Raw genomic sequence first — 21,554 nt, 5'->3', positions numbered from 1 at the left:
GTGAAGCTGCCTTCTGCATGCTGCCTGGTGGGGGCAAGCAGCAAGATGTTCTGTGGTCAGACCTGGAGTTACACCATTATCCAGGGAAATGGAACTCCACTGTTCCAGTCCTGTTCAGGATGTGGCACATTCCTTTGTCTCTGTTGAAGGCTGTGGAGCTCAGTGCTGAAATGCATGACCATCCTCTGGGGGGGCAAGGGCTCCTCTGTGGTACTGCTCCCCCCTTGGGGAGGGATCCCAGCCCCTTTTAGGACTGCTGCCTCGGGGGTGTCAGTGATTCAAATTCAGTGAATTCAGTTCCATTTCCAACTTCTGCTTTCTATGGATGTAGCGTTGAGACTTTCTATATGGGCATCGCCTGCTCCTCCAGTAGGACAGAGGTGGGTCCCTTGCTCAGGCCTTCTGCAGAAGGGATCAAAAGCAGTGGGTGGACTTGCAGCAGGATCGTGAAGGCTGTACCCCATCCCGGTGGTGCCCAGCGCCCCATCCCAGTGGTGCCCAGCGCCCCATCCCGGTGGTGCCCAGCGCCCCATCCCCATGTGCAGCACCCCATCCCCGTGTGCAGCACCCCATCCCCGTGTGCAGCACCCCATCCCCGTGTGCAGCACCCCATCCCCGTGTGCAGCACCCCATCCCGGTGTGCAGCACCCCATCCCGGTGGTGTCCAGCACCCCATCCCGGTGGTGTCCAGCACCCCATCCCGGTGGTGCCCAGCGCCCCATCCCGGTGGTGCCCAGCGCCCCATCCCGGTGGTGCCCAGCGCCCCATCCCGGTGGTGCCCAGCGCCCCATCCCCGTGTCCAGCGCCCCATCCCCGTGTCCAGCACCCCGTCCTCGTGTCCAGCCTGCCGGAGGTGGAGTCTGGAGCCGTGCATGGGACAGGAGCTCATAGGGATGGATGCCCTGAGCTGCCTGCTCCTGCTAGGGCTCTGTGGATCACTGTGGGTCTGGTGGGTTTGCTGCAGCTCCCACAGCCTTGCTGCCTCAGACATGGCACAGGGATGCAGGACAGGCTTTTCTCTTGTAAAAGGACATCTGGGCATCTTGTTGACTTTGAACAGCCCCTCGGTGTCCTCCCTGAACATCTGAGAGGCTGTACCCAATGAGGCATTTCTATCTGCTTTAAAGTTGAGAATATGGCTGGAAAAATGCTGTAGTAAAGGCCGGTTTCTCCATATAAACTAAACCTGATTTTAAAGCTATAATCATACCCTGCCACTGATACTTGTGCCATAAAGCCTGACTAAAATGGAGCAGATCAGTGGGGAAAGCATTTGTTCATGTATTGTTCTTTTTCTCCTAACACGTGTACTGGATACATCTGGCAGCACTTGGTGGCTGCGTAGCTTCAATCCATGCCTGCTGGGTTATTCTGGACGTTTATGATCATGTCACTGGATTCGTGTTGCACATGGCAGGTATTCTGGTCAACCAGGGCTGCAGGTTTACTTGGTCCTGCAGGGTTTGCTGTATTGCGTGTGGCAAAGATTAAACGGGTTCATTGAGAAGGCTTTAGGGGGACCTGAGAGCAGCTCCAGTGCCTAAAGGGGCTGCAGGGAACCTGGAGAGGGGCTTGGGACAAGGGCCTGTAGGGACAGGCCAAGGGGAATGGCTTGGACCTGCCCGAGGGGAGACTGAGCTGAGCTCTTAGGCAGAAGCTCTTCCCTGTGAGGGTGCTGAGGCGCTGGCACAGGGTGCCCAGAGAAGCTGTGGCTGCCCCATCCCTGGCAGTGCTCAAGGGCAGGTTGGACACAGGGGCTTGGAGCAAGCTGCTCCAGTGGAAGGGGTTGGGGTTGGAGCTGGAGGGGCTTTAAGGTCCCTTCAACCCAAACCAATCCATGATTTATGGTAATGAATTGGAGGCCCAGTGAGTGATGCTGCGCTGCCTGCTCCTGCATCTTGGGCACAGGCCACAGAACTGTAACCTCATCTTGTTAGACTTCTTGAAGCTTGTGCCACGTGGCTGTAGAAGACAGAGCAGTGTTTATGCACAGAAACCTTTAATCTGGGGTTGTGCGCTTTGAAGGCTCGTGGTACAGCTGCAGGGAGGCTGTTTCCAGCTTGGGCTTTAAGAAGAGCAATAGGATGGTTTTAAAGGCAGGAGATGCTGCTGCTGTTCTTACCAGGGGAACAGACCAAGGGGCTGTGAGCAGAGGGATTCAGTACCCCCAAGTGATTGAGAAGGTGCGTGCAGAGACTCGGTCAGTCCTTAACTAGAGGAGAGCACTGCCTCTGCAGGCAGTGATGCTCTGGCCCGCTGCGAGCACAGCTCTGCAGCCGTGTTAAACAGGGACAGTAAGGAGAACCTGGTTTGCAGATTGGGCTGGGCCCTTGTGGATGGAGTTGGGCTTCAGCATTCCCTACAGCTGCGGTGTTAGGGGGGCCCCTAGGGGGGTGTATTAGAAGGGGGGTGGTTAGTAGGTCAAGAGAGGTTCTCCTTCCCCTCTACTCTGCCCTGGTGAGACCCCATCTGGAATATTGGGTCCAGTTCTGGGCCCCTCAGTTTAAGAAGGACAGGGACCTGCTGGAGAGAGTCTAGCACAGGGCAACTGGGATGATGAAGGGAGTGGAGCATCTCCCTTATGAGGACAGACTGAGGGAGCTGGGTCTCTATAGTTTGGAGAAGAGGAGATTGAGGGGTGACCTTATTAGTGTATATAAATATATAAAGGGGGAGTGTCCCGAGGATGGAGCCAGGCTCTTCTCAGTGGCAAACAGGCTGCTCTGGGACTCTTGCCCAAATGATGGTTCCGAGGCTTGGCCGGATGAGCAGAGAGAAGTTGATGGGTTGCGAATTCCAGGTGCCTGTAGGTTATGGTGCAGTGGCATTGTTCTGCGTGGCGGTGCAGGTGGAAGCTGGCGGATGGAGGCACCCTGTCCTGACTGATGTAATTACAGTAGGCTGCGCTGATTTCTCAGCGCTGTTATAGGGTGCGGTGATGGAGACGAGAACCGTGGCACCGTGTTATTAATAACAGTGCTTTGAAAATAGGAACCCTATTGCTGCTGCTTTGCCAGGGTTCTTTATTTATGACTTGATTCTATTCGGAGCTTTGCTTTGTTTGAATAATAGCTGATTTATTGGAATACAAGTGCAAAGGCTTTGCTAAGTGGAGGGTGAGACCTATGAGTGACATCCTTTCCTATGTTAGAGGTGTGGATGTGCTCTCCACAAGGCTTCAGTGTGGTCCCCTCCCTCATCCCTGGTCCATGACAAGTCCTAAAATGCCCTCTAAGGTGCTGAGAGTAGGGTGGGCATCGTATCAACAGCAGATAACCAGTGAAGGGAATAAGTAGCACCATCGGGGAGCATCCATGCTGCTGACCTCCTTTTCCATCCCTGCTTCGGGGGGGTTGTGCACACAGGAGCCTCGCATCAGTGCCAAGCTGTTATTTTCAGTGCCTGTGGTGAAATCATGAGGGGCCAGTGAGTAGGAGATGCTCTTACCCTGCTCGTGCACAACGGGTGTGCATGTTCCAGAGGCTGAAGTGTGCATAGACATATAATTAGGGTAATCCCTATGGAAAAAATACATTTGGGATTATATCGTCCCTTATGCTAAGGATGCCTGGGAATGCTGTGTTTGCAGTGGAACGGATGCAGCCAGCTTGTGCAGAGTGGGTTGGAGCCCCTCTATCTGGAAGGGAGCCACATGGCTATGCAGCCTGTGCCGTCTCTGTGTCTATCACACAGGGGGAGAGCACGCAGTAATGCCATCCTGCCCTTGGTGGGGAGCACCCCACAGGGCAAAGCTGCTCCTATGGCTCGGCTGGTGTGGAGGTTAGTCTTGTTCCAGCCTGGCTATGCACTGGGTGGATGCTAACTTAGAAACCCCGTGCCTGGCTTCTTTACTGAAGCAAGTAGGACTAAGTGTGGCTCCAGCTCAGTGCCCCTGGATTGCAGGGTGCTGTGGCAGAAGCAGCTCTAGTTTGGGACTGGAAAACGAACTGTAGGGTAGGCAGGTTTGTTGTTGCTTTTCTACATGCAAGGGCAGTTCCATAGGCTCGCTGTCAAGCCTGCTTGTAGCATTTCAAATTATCACCTTGCTCCTCTCCTTTTGTCTTCCGAAGCAGATGGAAGCATGGAAAAGTATCCTCTGTGATGGGGGTTCGCAGTCCAAGTTGGGAAGGACCCATATTACTTGATTTAAACCAGTCTGCGTCTTAAATGAGGCAGCAGCTTTCCTTAAGCTGTCATAGGCAGATGATGGGGTCCCACATGCAGACCGCCTTAGGGAGGCCATGGGCTTGTTCCCCTCCTGTGGCGTGTGGGGCTGGTGGTGGTGAGGCACATACCAGCATCGCAGTGCACGGGAGAGGAAGCACACTGTCTGCAGGAGATCCCAGCATGTCCGAAGCATCAGAGCCGCTGCTGCATTAAGTGTTAAAATCAATGCTATTGGCAGGAAACGGGTGCAGTGGAGCCTCACTGCCTTTTGCTGCCTTTATCCTGACCAGCCCAAGCTTACCCATGGCTTTGTCAATGTAATGTTTGGCTATCTATCTGTATCTTCCTGCTAGTCCTTTGTACAGCTCCTTCCCTTATCTCTCGCTGTGTTTACACTCCCCTTTCATTATCAGTGGAGACGGCACTACCAGCACGGCTGCCTGCTGTCCCCTGCGCTGGCATTGAGCAGTGAACCCCATGTGGCCTGGCTGAGGGCAAGGGGCTGGTTTCCAGCATCCTCAGGGCGGTCTCTTGCTAAATATTACCCTTTGGTTACCAAAAACTCCCCTGTGATTTCTTGTTTCAATTGTGTCAGGGTTCTTTGGTGCAGAAAGGGAGCCAGGGCTTAAAGGACAAGGTGAAGGTTCAGGGCCTGAGCAGCTCCTGCCTTTAAGAGGTATTTGCTCGGTTTCCACGCAGAGCTGTTGCGGTGATACCTGTGGATGTGTTGCTGGTAGCTGCAGGTTGGGCTGCACAAGCAAAAGCCACCTCTGAGCATGTGGTGTTTCCCGGTCCGGTTTTAAACTGAGACCACTTGGACTTGTCTGTGCTTTGACTTGCTTCTCCATCAGCTCAGTACAGCAGTGCTTTTGAGGAGTGGGGTGCAGCGATGATGGTGACCCTCTCTATTGGCCAGCCATGCACTCGGGCTTGGCAGAAGGAAAGTGGAAGGAAGGAGCTGGGCAGATTCCTCTACATTGATTGTCCACAGGTTGAGAGGAAACTGCCTCATGAACCTGCCTCGATGGTTCCAGTATAGGCTGGGGAACGACCTCTTAGAGAGCAGTGTAGGGGAGAGGGACCTGGGGGTCCTGGTGGACGACAGGGTGACCATGAGCCGACACTGTGCCCTTGTGGCCAAGAAGGCCAATGGCATCCTGGGCTGTATTAGAAGGGGGGTGGTTAGTAGGTCGAGAGAGGTCCTCCTTCCCCTCTACTCTGCCCTGGTGAGACCGCATCTGGAATATTGTGTCCAGTTCTGGGCCCCTCAGTTTAAGAAGGACAGGGACCTGCTGGAGAGAGTCCAGCGCAGGGCAACTGAGATGATGAAGGGAGTGGAGCATCTCCCTTATGAGGAAAGACTGAGGGAGCTGGGTCTCTATAGTTTGGAGAAGAGGAGATTGAGGGGTGACCTTATTAGTGTATATAAATATATAAAGGGGGAGTGTCCCGAGGATGGAGCCAGGCTCTTCTCAGTGGCAAACAATGATAGGACAAGGGGCAATGGGTGCAAACTGGAACACAAGAGGTTCCACTTAAACCTGAGAAGAAACTTCTTCTCAGTGAGGTGACAGAACACTGGAACAGGCTGCCCAGGGAGGTTGTGGAGTCTCCTTCTCTGGAGACATTCAAAACCCGCCTGGACACGTTCCTGTGTAACCTTATCCAGGTGTTCCTGCTCCGGCAGGGGGATTGGACTAGATGAGCTTCTGAGGTCCCTTCCAATCTCTAACATACTGGGATACTGTGGTACTGTGATTGACCTGACCTCTGGGGCTTGCTCTTGTGACCTGAACGTGATCCCCTTCCTTGTCCTCTTTCTGCTTCTACTGAAACTAAAGCCTTTCCACTGGCGTCCCTTGGCTTTTAAACTGGCTCCCACACCTTCAGTTATTGCAGGTGCTTCTTGGTTAAGCCTTTGCTTTCACACCGTGAGGGCTGAAGGGGATCACCTCCTACCTGCAAGGCTGAGGACCTCAGTTCCCTTGGATCATCCGTGATACCTTCCCCCAAATCATTCCAACGCTCTCTTCTTGTTCCAGGATGTGCTGCACCATTTCCTTCTCCTCCACTGAAGCATCTTGCCAGGCAGTTGGAAAACCAGTACCTTTTAAGGTAGCTCAAGTTTCAGGCAAGACCTGCTTAGAAACTGCAGCCTTGCCTTTTGTCAGGGGAGCTACAAAGCCTTGTAAATAGAGAGGGCTCCTGTACCAGTGCTTTAGAGGAAAAAAGCAATTCTGGGTTTGATTTCTGCTCCTCAGAGGTCTTTAAAGCTCTGCATGCAGGAAAGCCCCTTGTTGCCTTCCCGGTGTGCTGGATGTGGGATTATCGTTGACTTGCTAGAGCAGCTGTTTAAAGGCAGTTTGTATGTATGCTAGGAGCTTGGCAGCACAAGAGCTCAACATTCTTGTTGCTATCTTCAGTTGAGCCTCTCTGATGATGGATGCTGCACCCACAGTTTACGGTTCCTCTCCCATATGCATCTTGTCTTCCTAAAGATAGTGTCTGGAGACGTCAGCTCTGGGGGGAGAGACTGATGGATTTATATGGGAAGAATCCTTTGGTCTAGCAGCTCTTCAACACGGTGTGTCATTCTGCCTTTCTCTCTAAAATAGGAAGCACTCGAGGAGCATCAGCCTTGTTAGGGCGGCGGTGCTTGTATCCAGGGTTTGGGAACAGCTTGGTTTGCCAAACCCTGCTATTTGTAGGACAAGAACTGAGTTGTCCATGCAAGACTTGAGGTGCCCCAGGTTTTCAAGTACTTCTTGGTACATTTGGAGTCTACAGGCAGATCAGCACCAAGTGTGGGTCCTCTGTTAGTACGTAAGGGTGTTTGCAGCTAGCAATGTAAGTACCATCTGCTGAAAACCCCAGTTCTTCTGGAGCAGAGGTTTGCCTGATGACCATGCTGTCATTTCTGTCCCCATCCCTGGCAGTGCTCAAGGCCAGGTTGGACACAGGGGCTTAGAGCAAGCTGCTGTAGGGGAAGGGGTCCCTGCCTGTGGCAAAGGATTGAAACCGGATGAGCTTAAGTTCCCCTCCAACCCAAACCATCCGTAAACCGTGTGCTTATCTGCTGCAGGGCAATCTCATGTTATTAGGGAGGAAGATCATAGAGCAGCTTAAATCGACCACTGCACAGAGATTGTTGCTTCCAGTTTTATTATTCCCAGTGCTTGATCCAGTTTCCACCTCCCAGGTGTGCTCTGCAAACCGGGATGCTCCTGGAAATGCTGCCAGATCCGGAAGCTTGTTCCCATTGAGCTGGTGGTTAAATTTGGGATGGTTTGCTTACTGCTAGTTTCCACCTCCTGGATGCTGCATCCAGTCACACACTTGTACGTGTTTCCCTGGTTTTGCATCCTGTTTTCCACAGTGACGTTTTGGTTTATGGGTGCAACGAATGGCAAGCTTGATATTTTAGTACTGTGTATTTAGTGCTTGATATTTGAGTACTGCCTATAGGTATTACATCATTGGTTGGGTTGTTTGTATAGATGGCTCCTATGGCACAACCTCAGGAGCAAGTCAAGCTAACAAAACCTGTGTGAGACACACCTCTTCCGATAATCTGAAATGCTCTCCATGGAGCAGTGGTTACTTGATCCTTGGAATAACCCAGAAATGGTAGGAGATCAATGCTGTAAGAGGGTTATAGTTTCTGCTCCTTGGACTTTGGAGGCCTCTAAGTACACGAGCACTATTGAGAAGAGTCACTGGAGCCCTCTGTGCTTTGTGTCCAGTGCAGAACCCAATACAATAGTCACTGTGTGTCCAGTGCAGAACCCAATACAATAGTCACTGGGGCTCAGCATGCAGTGCTTCTGCTCTTGCTCCCTGGGGGTGCCCACATTGACACTGGTTTTGTGGGGCTGTCACCTCTTCAAGCTGGAGAAGAGCAGTGTCGGAGGGGAGGAAGGCATGGCACTGCAGTGGCTGGCAGGGCACCAGGGTGAAGCGATGGGGAACCCCCTTGGGAGCATCCACACGATCCCGTTTCATGCCCTGCACGCAGTTCATCAGGAGCTGCTTTATCGCCCTTGGAGCTTGTTGCAGGCACACGAATCGTGCCAAAAGCTGTACGAGGCATAACTTTGCACCAGTGTGTGCAGCGCATCAAACGCCATCCCCTCCTGTCATCCCTTCCCGAGGTGTGATTGCGCTTCAGCTCTGAGGTTCGGAGAGCTCTGGGTCTGGACAAGCAGGCTTCTCATTCCCACTGAAGGCTGGCGTTTCTAAGACTGTTTTGTGCTGAAGCTTCTGACCTAGATAAGGGTAAGGAGCTGGCCTACACAGACAGCATCAGTGCCAGCAAGAAACAGAAACAGAAAGGCTAAGCTCGAGCCACCGTTCCCAGCTTTGCCAGGGCCGGTCTGTGTGCAGGGCTCTGCAGCCCTCTTGCATCCTTATGCTTTAAAGGCCATTCTCAGGCCCTGGCACGCAGGGGTACTCTGTGACTGGGAAGCTTTCAAAACCCCTTCCTGCGTGTCATTGTGCCGTTGGAGGCTGGGATCGCATCCAGCTCCCTGAGGACACTCTCCCATTGTTCCCTCCTAACCCCCCCTCCCTGCAGAGCATGGCTATTCGGGGGGCTCGCATGTTCCTTGGTGGCTTTCCACACGGGAACACCAGCGGCGGTTCATGGGAATAAGGTAACCCCGAATTAGCGATGAGCCAAGGCGGAGGGCGGCTGTATGGGGTGATGGTGGTCCGAGCGCTTGGCTCTGTGGCTAGCTCTGTGACTAGCTGGGCTGGCCTATGGTGGGGCTTCATTGATCTGCTTGCTGGCCTGCCATCAGGAAGCATGGTGGGGCTCTGGGGCTGCAGCAGGAGGAAATGATGCCTCCCTCTCGATGCTGCTTGCAGTCTCTTGGGGTGCTTTGGTACTGGTTTGCAGTTTCATTTTGTGTGCAGGTAGGCAGGGGAAATGAAAGCAGGTTAATGGGACAGGGAGGAGGGTGCTTTCTACTGAACCAGCCTTTTTTCTTCCCAAACCCAGGCACAAGGAGAGAGAGAGACCAAGGTAACGAATAGACAGATATATTCAAATGCCTTTACACTGCAGGGGTTTGACCTTGGGGGTTTGGATTGCACCATTCATAAGGTGGTAGCCTCGAGGTCAACCCTCCTGACCCATGGAGGTGCTGCTCCAGAAGGCTTTGCACACCCCTTGAGGTGTTTGCAGGCCTGAAGAGAAAGAGCAAATAAAGGAAGGGAAGGCAACTTTTTCCAGCTATGCTGTTTCACCTTGTCCTGGGGGTAGCAGCTCAGGAGCCTGGTTGAATTGAGATGTTCTGATGCACCTGGCTGTGCTGCTGTTAGCTCTGCTGGTATGCCTACTGGTGGGTGTTAGGGTGCTGAAGGAGCTGGTCTGAGGAAGAAGAAGCTGGGGTAGAATGAAGGCTGTGGCCAGAGGTGTGCTGGAGGAGCTTGATGGCTTGGCTTTCCTTCACGGTGGCTCCTTCTAACTGTGAGAGCCTGTGTGCAGCTTTACCCAGGAGCACCAGCCAGCATCTGACCAATGGCATGCAGGTGGCACCAGCCACTGATCCCTAAACCGGTGGTGGATAGATGGAGGAGACCGTCTGCAGGTTCAGGCCCTAATGTTCAAGTCTTGAACATTCAAAAGTGGTGAGGGTAGTTTCTAAAGAACAGGGCTGCAGACTGTTGTGATCCATAACCTCCCACCTTCTGCATCCATCCCACAGAGCTGTCCCCTGTGGATAAGGCTGTGTGCCCCAGGGAATGGGAAGCTCAGCTGGGAGGTGGGCAGGATGCTTCAGAGCACGGTGGCACGGTGGTACCCATGGCCCGCTGCTGGGAGCTGTGGGGCACGTCCTGGTGTGACTTGGAGGGCAGGGCAGCTGGAGCACGTCCTCCACTAACCCACATCCCTTCCACCTCTCACATCCTGCAAGCACGGGGGGTGTTTCCCTTCTTCAAAGGGTGTTTTAGAGCGTTACTGTGTTTAGGGATGGGCGACAGGAAGGCAAAAGCTCGGCACCCTGGCTCTGTTGGCTTAGCAAACCGGATGGTTTGCCTTGCCACGTGAGAGCTCTCTTCAGCATGGAGCTGGGGCGGTGTGATGTTTTGTGGTGATGTTGACTCATCCATACTGGTCCTGCTGGGGGGGGGGGAATCCCAGTAATCCCAGTGAAGTACTGGCTCACCTCGTGCTGTTACCAAACCTCCTTTGCATGCTTTGTGCCTGCGCACACGTGCATCCCCCCTGCTTGCTCATCGGAAGGGATTGTCTCCCCGCTGCCGGCTTCTCCCTATATGTCAGTGCGATGTGCATGTGTTTGGGTGCTTTCTGTCTGAGCAGAACTGCCCCTGCTGCTCCTGTGTGTGCACATGGATAACGGCTTCTGAGAGGGCTGGGAAAGAGCTGAGTTCTCATTTGTCTTTCAGAAAGTAGCAGCTGCTATCCAAGAACCGGGTTTCTTTGCATAGGCAGAAATGATGCCATTCACTGCTAGCTGCCTGCGTGTGGTGTGGGAAGAGAGGACCCTGCCTTTGCAGCGAAGGGAGGAGCATCTCAGTTGAGGAGCTGCTGCAGTGATTGCTCAGCCCCGTTTTTCTGCCCACCCTGACTGTTAAACCCTGCTCCAGCCCTGACAGCGAGGGTTCTGCCTGCGCTGTTTGTGCTTTCCTCTGAAGAGGAGGAGGAAACGATGGAATTCTCCTTTCTGCTCCTCTCTGACACCCTGCTTTTCTGCCATAGCGTTTGCCTGTGTGCTTGTGTCAGGAGGTGTTACGGATGCTGCCATCGCCTCCCTGTGCTCTCCTAGGAAGAAGAAGGCAGGACTGCTCCCTCCTCTTGGTTTTAGCCTTTCCTCCCCATGTGTACCGCTTTCCTCATCCTCCTGCATCCCTCCACTGTGGCAGTGTCCCAGGAGGGGCCACCCCAGCTTGCCCTCATTGCCTTGCTGAGTATCCTATGGGCTCAGTAATGGGTTGGCTGTGCCCTGCAGTGTGTGCCCCATGACCTACCGTACCCTTCCACTCCATTAGGATTCACTTTTCCTTCCTTGAGCTCCTTCCCCCGAGGATGGTGCTGCTTCACAGGGCCCTTACTGAGAGCAGGATGCCAAATGGTAATCTTGAGCTCAGCTTTTTTCTTCAGGGAAGTGCTGATGGATGCTGCTGTACCCGCTTTATTGTCATCACCTGTGACATGGCTCCTCTCTTCCTGAGTGCTGCATTGGGGGGGACACACGTGGTTTTCTTTGTTATCTTAGATGTGTATGCCTTGGTAGAGTTATCATTTGAACAGCATTGGATTGCTTAAACTAGTGACAGACTGTGGAGCATCCAAAGGGCCATAGGCAGCTCTGCTGTAGCACAAGGCTGCTGCCATGTTCTGGAGGCCACTGGGAGAGCAGTGAGCCTGATGGGAGGACAGGTCCCTTGTGAAGTGCTGCTCCATGGACCCCACCAGGAGCAGGTGTGGAGGCTCCCCTTCTGGCTGGGGCACCCGAGCCGGAATCAGTCCCACTGCAGAAATCCATGCGGTGCCGTGTCTGGGAGCTTCAGAACCCCTATGTGTGCGCACAGCTCTGCTTGGCTGAGGTGGGTGCTGTCTCAGGAGGGAGAATGGGCTTGGAGGCCAAGGAGTTTGGTCATGGAGCAATAAGCAAGGAAAGGTATGAAATCACCTTTCTGATGCGTGCAGGCTGTGGAGTTATGCTACATTTATGCCCTATTATAAGTCCAATGAACTCCATTAACCTTTCCTACGCTGCTAGCGCTTGCACAATGTCAGCAGCTTTTGTTCCCCTCTCAAGCTGCGTGGTGGGTGCTATTTTCCCTTTTTCTCTATGACCCCAAAAGGCATTCTGGTTTTGCCTCGCCAAGGGGGATCAGACAACTTCCTCTTATTAAACCCTGTGGCAGCGCAATCCCAACCCCACGGAGCTGACTTCGAGCACGCGGACTCTTATCTTTATTGGTGAGGGAGAGCCCGTGTTCCTCCTCTGCAGTGTGAACCCCAGTAACCCCTCACGTCTGCCTGCATCCCTGCCTGCACAGGGTTACTTCCGTGCAGGGAGTTCAGGCTGCATCCCCTCACAGGCAAAAGCACCTGCAGTCTTTGCCCTACCCACGCTGCATAACACGAGTAAGGAGAGGGCAAGAATCACGTGTGGGACCAAACCTCCTTTCCGTGGCTCGCTGAAAGGCTTTACAAGGATATTTGTAGGGCTTTTTCTTTAATCCCCAACAAACTCACAGCCTCTTAAGAACAGGAGGATTTGGGGGGTTGCTTCTAAGTTTACCTCTGTCCTCTCTAAAGTAAGACCTTTGGTGCTGGCTGATGCGGCAGAAGCGTGTCTATTGTCCCCTGTTTTAGGGACCTGGGGAAGCAGATGTGACAAACTCTCCTTGCTGTAGACCTTCAGCTTTGCTGTAGAGCTCAGCAGGCTGGTTAAAGACAATCTCTCTATAGATGGTTTTTGTTGGAGCCGGATGATCTGAAGGTCCTTTCCAACCCCCTAACTGTTGTATGAGTTACAGCTCTACAATGTACCTAATGCTCATTTCTGTAACTCTCTATAGTAACTGCCAATGTAGCTGTGTGCTGGCTGTGCCCGTGCCAGGGTTTAGCCATCTGTGTTCAATGAGAGCTGTGCAATGCAGTGAATGTCCCTTCCCATCCTCCCAGCCTGGAGGTTCCTCGGGTGCTCTGCATTTGGGTTGAGTCTTCATCTGACTGGTGCAGTTATTGCTTTAAATAGCGTGTGGCCTTTTAAGACCAAGCTGGAAGCTGCAGCTCTTCACTGTTGGGGGGTTCATTTGACAAGCTTTGAGGAAGAGGCAGCCTGAAACTTGTGCTGCTTGATGGGGTCCTGCTGAGAGGAAAACCACGATGCTCCCCGTTTCTGTCCCGTGCTTCTGCACTGCCACTGCCTGTATCACTGCGTTTCTCTGCCTCTGCTGTCAGAGTGAATCCTCCAGAAACCAGTGCTTGAGAACTGCAATCACAATGATAGCTAGGAACTGCTGAAGGCCAGGCTGGATGTGGTTCTGGGCAACCTCACCTGCTTGAAGCTGGCCCTGCTCATTGCAGGAATGCCGCACTGTGTGGCCTTTGAAGGCTCCTGCCAACCTGAACTACTCTGTGTTTCTGTGATTGTATTTGGACAAACCAGAAAAAGAAGAAAAAGATGGTGTGTGCTCCAAAAATCAGAGCAGTGATCCAAATAGGAAAGAGTAAAGGATGAAGTAATGAATAATGCATGAATGCTTTCCTTAAACCTGAATTAGGAGCCCCTGACACTATATAATTAACACTTCTATAGTGCTTTCATGCGCTGTAAAGTGTCTAACTGAGGCATTAAGGAGTGAGGTGGTCTATGAGGTGATGGCTGGGCTGATAATCTTAAAGGTCTTTTCCAGTCTGGTTGATCCTGATGAAGAGAAGGCTGTGGCCCAGGACTGGAGCCATCACGGTCACCTCTGGTACCTGCTCAGCACTGCTGCCCATCAGTGGAGATGGAGCTCTGCCACGTGGAGGGCAGATGTAGCCCCCATGGCTGTGATGCCAGGAGAGCTGTTGTGTTCCAGTGTGATGCTGCTCTGCCCGACAGCGTCCTGCCATGGTGCAATGTTGCTTATCAAAGCGGAGCTCTCCGAGGCTGGCACTGCTTTGTTTGTTCTGCTGGTGGTTTCTTTATTGCTCTGACAAATGCTGGTTGTATTTGTCATGAGGAAGTGGGAAAGCCGTGACCGATGCCTGCATTGAAAGGAGCGTGGCCAGCAGGTCAAGGGAGGGGATCCTGCCCCTCTGCTGTGCAATGGGGAGACCCCCCTGCAGCCCTGATCCAGCTCTGGGGCAGCAGCACAAGAGGGACCTGGAGCTGTTGGAGCGAGGCCAGAGGAGGCCATGGAGATGCTGCGAGGGCTGGAGCAGCTCTGCTCTGGAGCCAGGCTGAGAGAGCTGGGCTGGGGCAGCCTGGAGAAGAGAAGGCTCCTGAAGGGGAGACCTGAGAGCAGCTCCAGTGCCTAAAGGGGCTGCAGGGAACCTGGAGAGGGGCTTGGGACAAGGGCCTGTAGGGACAGGCCAAGGGGAATGGCTTGAACCTGCCAGAGGGGGAAGAAACCCAGTGCGTGTTTCTGCTAGCGCCACAAGCTGCTGTGAATGTACCCTTGTGACACACTTGATTTTAAACCTGTTATTCCCCATAGAAGTATTCCACAGTTCATAACTTCCATTGATACCTTCCACGATCTTCGTATTTCTCCTCTTTTACAGAAGAAATAGATGAGTTTTAAGGCCGTTCCTTACTGATGAGGTTTGTTCTGATCTCGGTCATGAGACACTAGAACAAAAAGAGCGCTGTGCTAAATGAATATAAACTAGCTCAATTGTGCTATTTTCTAGCCCATATTAGAAAAAGGGAAAAACCTTGTGCTGTGCTGCGTGCTTCAAGGGACTTTTTAAACATAGCACATTAATACCCCTGTGCCAGCAAATGCCACAGTGGGTTAGGAGCCCAGAGAGGCTCTACTAAAGGATCAGTCACCTTCCTCCTCCCCTGTTGCAGAGGTGGGAGCGACAGGACCGTGGTTTCATGGTGGGTGAGAGCTCTTCTGCAGCATCTTCTGGTCCAATGCTTCACAACAATGCGTAATCCTCCATGGGGAGCAGCCTTAATCCCGACAGCAGCTCCCAGCCCAGGAAGCTTGGGAGCCACCGAACGGGATAATATAAACACATTATATGATAATATAAATATACATATACATAAAGGCAATATATGTATATATCTCATATTTTCTCTGAAGGAAACCCAGCTCCCTGTTTTTATTCTGGTGTCTATTTGCTGTAGCTGTGTTTTCTCCTGAGACTCCCCCAGTTCATTTTGTGGTGTCATTACTGGCAGCCAGTCCCAACGCTGGGACTTGAGATGGCACGGTATCCTCATCCAGGCCCATCAGTTGACTTCATCAGCAATCTGATGCCTTCCAGCAGCTGTTGAGACCTGGCAGCAGATGTGGTTTTCCCCTTTCCTTTAAGGGGTGATTGAGAAGATGCGGATGCTTTTAGTGGGAAAGGAGAAACCCGTTTTATTTCCTTGCCAGGCTTCGTAGGGGCTGATGGAGGAAATTTATGGGGCTGGAAGTTATTAAACATGTTTTCATTCTTTCTTCTGTCTCCTTCTGGTTTTACTGGGGTTTGAGTAAACAGGGTCTTGGGGGGGGGGAAGACAGCTTTTTAAATGGGATATGCCAGCAGAAATGAGCTGGTTTTCCCAGTGCATGCAGTGATGAAGTTGCTCCTTCGCTATAGAGGCTGCGCAAGCCCTGTGACGGTCACTTCCCCGTCCATATTGTTAACTCCCCAACCACCAGAAGGAGAAACAGGGCTGTGGTGTGAATGGTGAGGAAACAGAGCATGCCGTTGGGGCAGGAGAGCTGGGGCCTGAGGTCAGGTATGGGGAGAGCAGGCAGGTGATGGGGAGGCTCCCTCCCGGGTACCAAGGGCAGTCAGCACAGCTCAGCTGCCTGTTGTTTTCCAGCTCCCATGTTTCATACCCACCTCTTGGAGCAGAACTGATTCAGGAGTGAGGCCAATCTATGCAGAAACACAGATACCATTCTAGAACAGAAACTCAATGAATTTGTACTGTTCTGTTAGTTAACTAACCCAAACATGAGTGTGTCATCAAGCACTTCTGTTGCGTGCATCCGTGCTCTTCTCTTTGGATACGGAAGTCATCCATACAAACGTTCACCATGGGCCACAACATCGTTACACTCTCTCATCTCAGGAACAAAGGGAAAAGTTTATGGACTGAAAGGGAAGGAGGAGGGGAATGATTTAATGATGCTCAGACAAGTTTGGGGCTGAGTGGTTTTTGTACAGGCTGTTTGTGATCGCGTCTGTGAGCAGAGCTGGAGCTGGCTGCTGAATAAGGAGCCAGAATGCTAAGAGAAGTCAAACAGCATTTCTTGATGCTGTTAACTTCAGTCAGGCTCCTGCGCTGGCTCATAGGAAGCATGAGGGGTTTGGGAGAACCCCAGGCAAAGATGTGCGAGCTTGCAAAGCGAATTGAGGCCAAGCCTCAGCTCGCATCGCTGCTGGGTGACAAAGCTGGGCTGGAGATGATGTGCTGCTCCGATCCATGGGAGACGGGCGGTACTGGCTGCCCGAGGAGCTCTGCTCTTCCCTCCCCTATGCCAGGAGGTATAAGTGGAGTGGCATCCAATGTGCCTGGAGGCTCCCTGTGCGCCAGCCCTCTGCAGGCTGAGGGGGCACAGAGAGCCAAGGTGCAGGCAGTGGGCATGGCAGCTGCCAGCTGGGACCTTGGGCGCTGCTTTCGCAGCCAGCCTGCATCCCAGTGCCTAGCAGCTTCTGTAGGATGCTGTCGTGATGCTTCAGTGCTTCACTGGTGCTGGTCAGTGAACTTAATGCTTCACATTGTCCTCACTTCTCCTCCCCTTTGTCTCAGAGTTCCCATTCTGCACTGAATGGGAGCCTGAGCTCCAATCCGGGGTCAGCTCAGCAGATGCAGGTCACTGAGGTCTGCAGACCTTCTCCTTTAGTGCTGGCAGCCAAGTGACCTGTGTCCCTAAGGGTTGCAGTTCTAGTGCTGTGCAGGGGTGGTCCAGAAGCTGGCTGTGATCCCAGTTCTTCTCTACCCCTATGCTGGGGCGCCCTCCAAAGTGGTTCTGGAGAAAGCAGCTTCTCTTCCTTGAGTGCATTCTGCGTGAATGGTTCTTGCGTGGTGGTTTGTGTCTGTGCCATCTGGCTTGCTGCAGAGCCACAGCTGCGTTGCACTGCAGGCAGAGGACCCCGAGCTGGTTCTGCGGAGGTCCCTGACGTCCCTATTGCAAAAGCAGATGGGGTTTTATGGGCATTGTGAACTCAAGGTGGGAAGTGAAGCTCAATGCAAATCAAACAGTGGCTCACGGTGAACAGGAATGCACCAGCCAGCAGGAGACCTATTGGCAAGCTGGTAGCATTGCACAAGGCTGCTAAGAAGGCTCCCGTTATTCCTGGGTATGTGGGGTTAGAGAGAGGACCCCAAGGCGATGTGTTCTTAAGCAACAGGACCTTGCAGGAAGGACTGGTAAGGTACCCTGGTGAGACCCCATCTGGAATATTGGGTCCAGTTCTGGGCCCCTCAGCTTAAGAAGGACAGGGACCTGCTGGAGAGAGTCCAGCGCAGGGCAACTGGGATGATGAAGGGAGTGGAGCATCTCCCTTATGAGGAAAGACTGAGGGAGCTGGGTCTCTATAGTTTGGAGAAGAGGAGACTGAGGGGTGACCTTATTAGTGTATATAAATATATAAAGGGGGAGTGTCCCGAGGATGGAGCCAGGCTCTTCTCAGTGGCAAACAATGATAGGACAAGGGGCAATGGGTACAAACTGGAACACAAGAGGTTCCACTTAAACTTCTTCTCAGTGAGGGTGACAGAACACTGGAACAGGCTGCCCAGGGAGGTTGTGGAGTCTCCTTCTCTGGAGACATTCAAAACCCGCCTGGACACGTTCCTGTGTAACCTTATCCAGGTGTTCCTGCTCCGGCAGGGGGATTGGACTGGATGAGCTTCTGAGGTCCCTTCCAATCTCTAACATACTGGGATACTGTGACTGGGATGCTGCCCCAAGGAACAGCAGTGTGCTGTAGCTGTAGGCATCTGCTTAGCACCGTGACTGAGCTCCTGGAAACCACAAGGAATTCCCTGAGAGGAGAACACTGTGCATCAGCCCTGGCCGAGGAAAGAGGGAGCCGTGTTTCCTTGACAGCAGCACATCGTGGCTGTGTGTTTGTACAGCTGGAGGAGGGTCCCTCATCCTGAGCCCTGCTTGTTTCCAGGTACATTGGGTGTGCCGGAGGTGCCGGGTTGTTCAGTTCCATAGCTTGGGTTAAACAGGTCACGTAAGTGATGGAGGCAGGGAGTGTTTGTAACAGAGCTTCAGATACCAGCAGCAAGGCCCTCTTTATCGAGCTGCTGTAGCTCCTTGCCTTGCAGGTTTCTCCACAGTGTGCTTTAAGGCTGGTGCATTGGGGCAGGGGCGCCAGGGTCCAAAAGGTTCCTTCAGGAAAGGTGGTTTTTCTGTGACTTCATCCACGAGGTACAGTTTGCATGGCACAGATGAAGAAGAAAGCAGTGACAGCACAGTCCATGAACAGAGCACTGAAGTGTGTGCTGTTGCAGACAGCGGGGTCTGGAGCTTCAGCACCGGCTGTCTTTGCATTTCTGCTTTAGTAGGGATCCTCCCTCCCTCCCTCTCGGGTGCTGGTTGTATTCCTGTGTGTTTGAAAGGGTGGCTGAGCACACAGGCTGCAAACAGCAGTTGTGAGTTTGTAGGATCGCTGATGGAGTGCCTAAATCAGTGGCCTGATGTCCTTTCAAAGCATAAAGCCCCCAAAGCAGCAGCCTTGACCAAAGCTGCATCTCTAAGCCAAGGCTGCATGAAGTAGCATGTACTAACACTGATTGGAATTGCTGGAGGACATAGCAGTAAAGAACTCGCTGTGGAGCAGTTTTCCAGGTATTGGACTGTAATGCAAGGAGCAGAGAGCATCTGTGATGCTGCTTCAAGGAAAGCATCTTGCAGCAGGGTCTATGAAGGCTGATACTTACATTTACCGACTGCTTTTGGCCCAGAAAAGGTACTTGAAAGAGTGAAGCACTGGGCAGGCACTCACCTCTGTGCACTGATGGCAGCAGAGGGAAGGCTTTTCTTCACCAAGAGTTAAACCAGTGTTGTTGCAAATCAACAGCACTGAATTCGGGTTTGCTCCTGGCCTTGCATGTGCAGCACCTCTGCAGGATGTAAGTGTTTTCAGTGGGGTTTTCCCCCTCCAAACAAGAGTACAGCATCCCTGTAAACACAGCGGGATAAAGCCAGAAGATTCCTGCCCCCTGTCCTATTGCTTGCTTCTGCCTAACTTGGTATTCTTTGTTTTAAATAGAAACGTGCTGGTTGAAGGGGCTCTTACGGGGCTTTGCTAGTGTAAATGGGAAGGAGGGTAAGTTTGTACAGTGAGGTGATGATCTCTGATGAGAACAGTAGCTGCATTTGCAGCAAGCTCTCTCTTCCTTCTGCAGCTCTTGAGTGTCAGATAATCCACAATGAATGAAAGGTTTCTGGCTTCAAAAGGAGCCAGACAAAAGCAATGTGTATGACAAACCCCTTGATGTATAGCTTGCAGGAGGGAATGGCAAAATGTGGGGTTTTACCATGCGCCTTCCAGTTCAGCTGAATGCTTGTGTGCAGCACAAATGGGAACAGAAAATCCTGTGCCCCCTGCTTGGGCTTCAGTGGAATACCTTTTTCCTGCTTATCCTGTTGTTTTCTGAGCTATCTCCACCCTCTCTGTCTTGGTCATAATAGCCTCTACAGGCTGGAAATGTATGGAGCTGTTTTATAATTCATTGGCTTTCTATGATGCTCTGAAGGCATCTGCAAACTAGAAGTCCATTAAAGTAAAAGCCCATTTGTGTTCAGGGCTTAGGCTGCGAATACCTGTAGTGGAAAGCGTTGTAACACAGCAGGAGGACAGGACTGAAGCTCTGTTTTGCCAGCTGCTTACAGGATGGATGTACATGGTTCATGTATAAGATGTCAGTGGATGTTCAAGAATCATGCAGCATTGCTCTGAGGTTTTGAAAGGTGGATAAACCTTCTTGTAGTACAATGGCCAGTTGCATCCTTTGGCAGACTTGGGGGGTGGCTTGAGCTGCCCTGGGGAGCTGAAGCTCCTCTCTCATTTCATTCACCACAGAGTCAATCTAAAGCTTGAAGTAGGCACCAAAGCTGACCTAAAGCTTAGGTGGGCTCAATATCAACTGGGTCATCTTAAAGTAGATGCCTGGCTCCGTAGGTGGATGTATTGCTGATCCCTTCTACAGCCTGGCTAAGGTAACTGCTGCGAGTGCCCAGGGATGGGGAGGTGTGATGTGGCCTCACCAGTGCTGCGTAGAGGGGAAAGATCACCTCCTTGAGCCCGTTGGCAATGGTTGGCCAGGACTTCCCGGGTCCATACCTGCCCTGTGAGCCCCACAGCTTGGTGGGGATGCAAGGAGATTCTCCTGAAGTTCCTTACTGTGGGAAGGACGGGGCTTTTGCACTGCATGGGGAGGTGCACAAGTAACTGAGGTTGAAGGAGGGATAACTTCTAGTCCCTCATTAAACTGAGTTTGAAAGTAGAGATGTTTTACGTGGTTCTCTGGCATACTTTGGTTTAGCTGTGATTTCACTTGTCTTATGGGGCAAAACCCTGCTTGGGTGACTGTCAGTCTTTTTGAGGTGAAGGGAATTCACTGTGCAGGGTTTGGGTCCTAGGGGTCAATGTAGAAAAGATCCAGGAGGTGATGAAATCTGGTTTTGACGAGCAAATGGCATTACGGGGATAGCAATCAGGGATTCTCTTTTTACCCTATTTTCAAGCAGTTGTGCACATTCCCTCATACATCCCTCAAGTTTCTGGGGCTGGGTTGCCTTAGTTACTGAATGTAATACATGATGTTGTAAATCCCTGGCAATGACCCCTGTGGGACCCAGAGAGCACTGTTGCTACTGAAGAACAAGCTGACTAAACCCAATGGAAACGTTGAGAGTCTTCCTTTGTGTTCATCATTCAGAAGATCCTTAACTGTTCATTTAAGGCATTGAAAGTGTAATGATCGATGCCCTTCCTCTGGGAGGTGAATTCAGGCACGCTTTTAAGTTGGAACCCAGGAAATCTTGTTTGCTGCTTCCACAGGCTGCGTTGTGGAGCGGGAGGGTAAAGAGAGAGCTTCAGTTCTGCTGTTACTTGTGTTCCTGCGATGCTTGCGATGGAGGGATTCATTCTTCTCTTTCTCTCTGTTTTCTCTTACAGTATCAAGCTTTTGGCTGTACAGGAGCTGCTCGATAGAGAAGCGCTGGAAAAGGTATTTTAAAACATATCTCCTTGTCCTAATACATGTAAGCTCTTAAACCCCTGTTGTAGCTGGGCTTCCAGCTTTAAGGAAAACCATGCGGCATAAAACAGGGCATCTACCTAGCTATGAGTGTGAGGTCGGAGGGATGCTGTTGTATCCAAGCTGATGGCATGCTTTTGGTGTTCTCTGATGCTGCAGTGGCCTTGGGGTGGACAGTGCCTCCAGCCTGCTCCTATTCGCTTTCCTGAAGTCAGTTCCTGCTGGCACCTGAGCAGATGCTTTGAGCCAAGCAAGGTGAATGCCTGGAGCAGAGGGAGGGCTGGGGAGTTCCTCCTGAACATCCAGCTCAGCAGAATGGCAGGAGGTGCCTTGGCAAGAATATGGTTTAATTTGGTGATAAACAGATCAAAGCAGCCAACTCTTCCACATTGGTCCTAGCACGGGGTCTGTTACCTTCAGCTCTCCCCCTGTCTGTCTTGTGCAGGGATAGGCTTGCCTTTAAGC

General features: G+C 52.1%; 1 protein-coding gene across 1 annotated transcript in view; it reads left to right on the top strand.

Moving 5' to 3' along the window:
* The window catches only part of EEPD1 (endonuclease/exonuclease/phosphatase family domain containing 1), a 42,094-nt gene that overhangs the window by 5,656 nt on the left and 14,884 nt on the right, over window positions 1-21,554 (top strand). The window contains exon 2 of the mRNA XM_061366156.1: window positions 21,008-21,059. Within this exon, the coding sequence (XP_061222140.1) occupies window positions 21,008-21,059 (52 nt within the window). The remainder of the gene's footprint in view (window positions 1-21,007; window positions 21,060-21,554) is intronic.

This window comes from Neopsephotus bourkii, unplaced genomic scaffold (genome assembly GCF_033783945.1).
Source record: "Neopsephotus bourkii isolate Nb327-2 ecotype Australia unplaced genomic scaffold, CSIRO-AGI_Nbou_v1 NB_1308, whole genome shotgun sequence".
Lineage (NCBI taxonomy): Eukaryota > Metazoa > Chordata > Aves > Psittaciformes > Psittacidae > Neopsephotus > Neopsephotus bourkii.
Note: the sequence above shows the minus strand (reverse complement) of the source record. Positions and strands in the feature narration are given on the sequence as shown.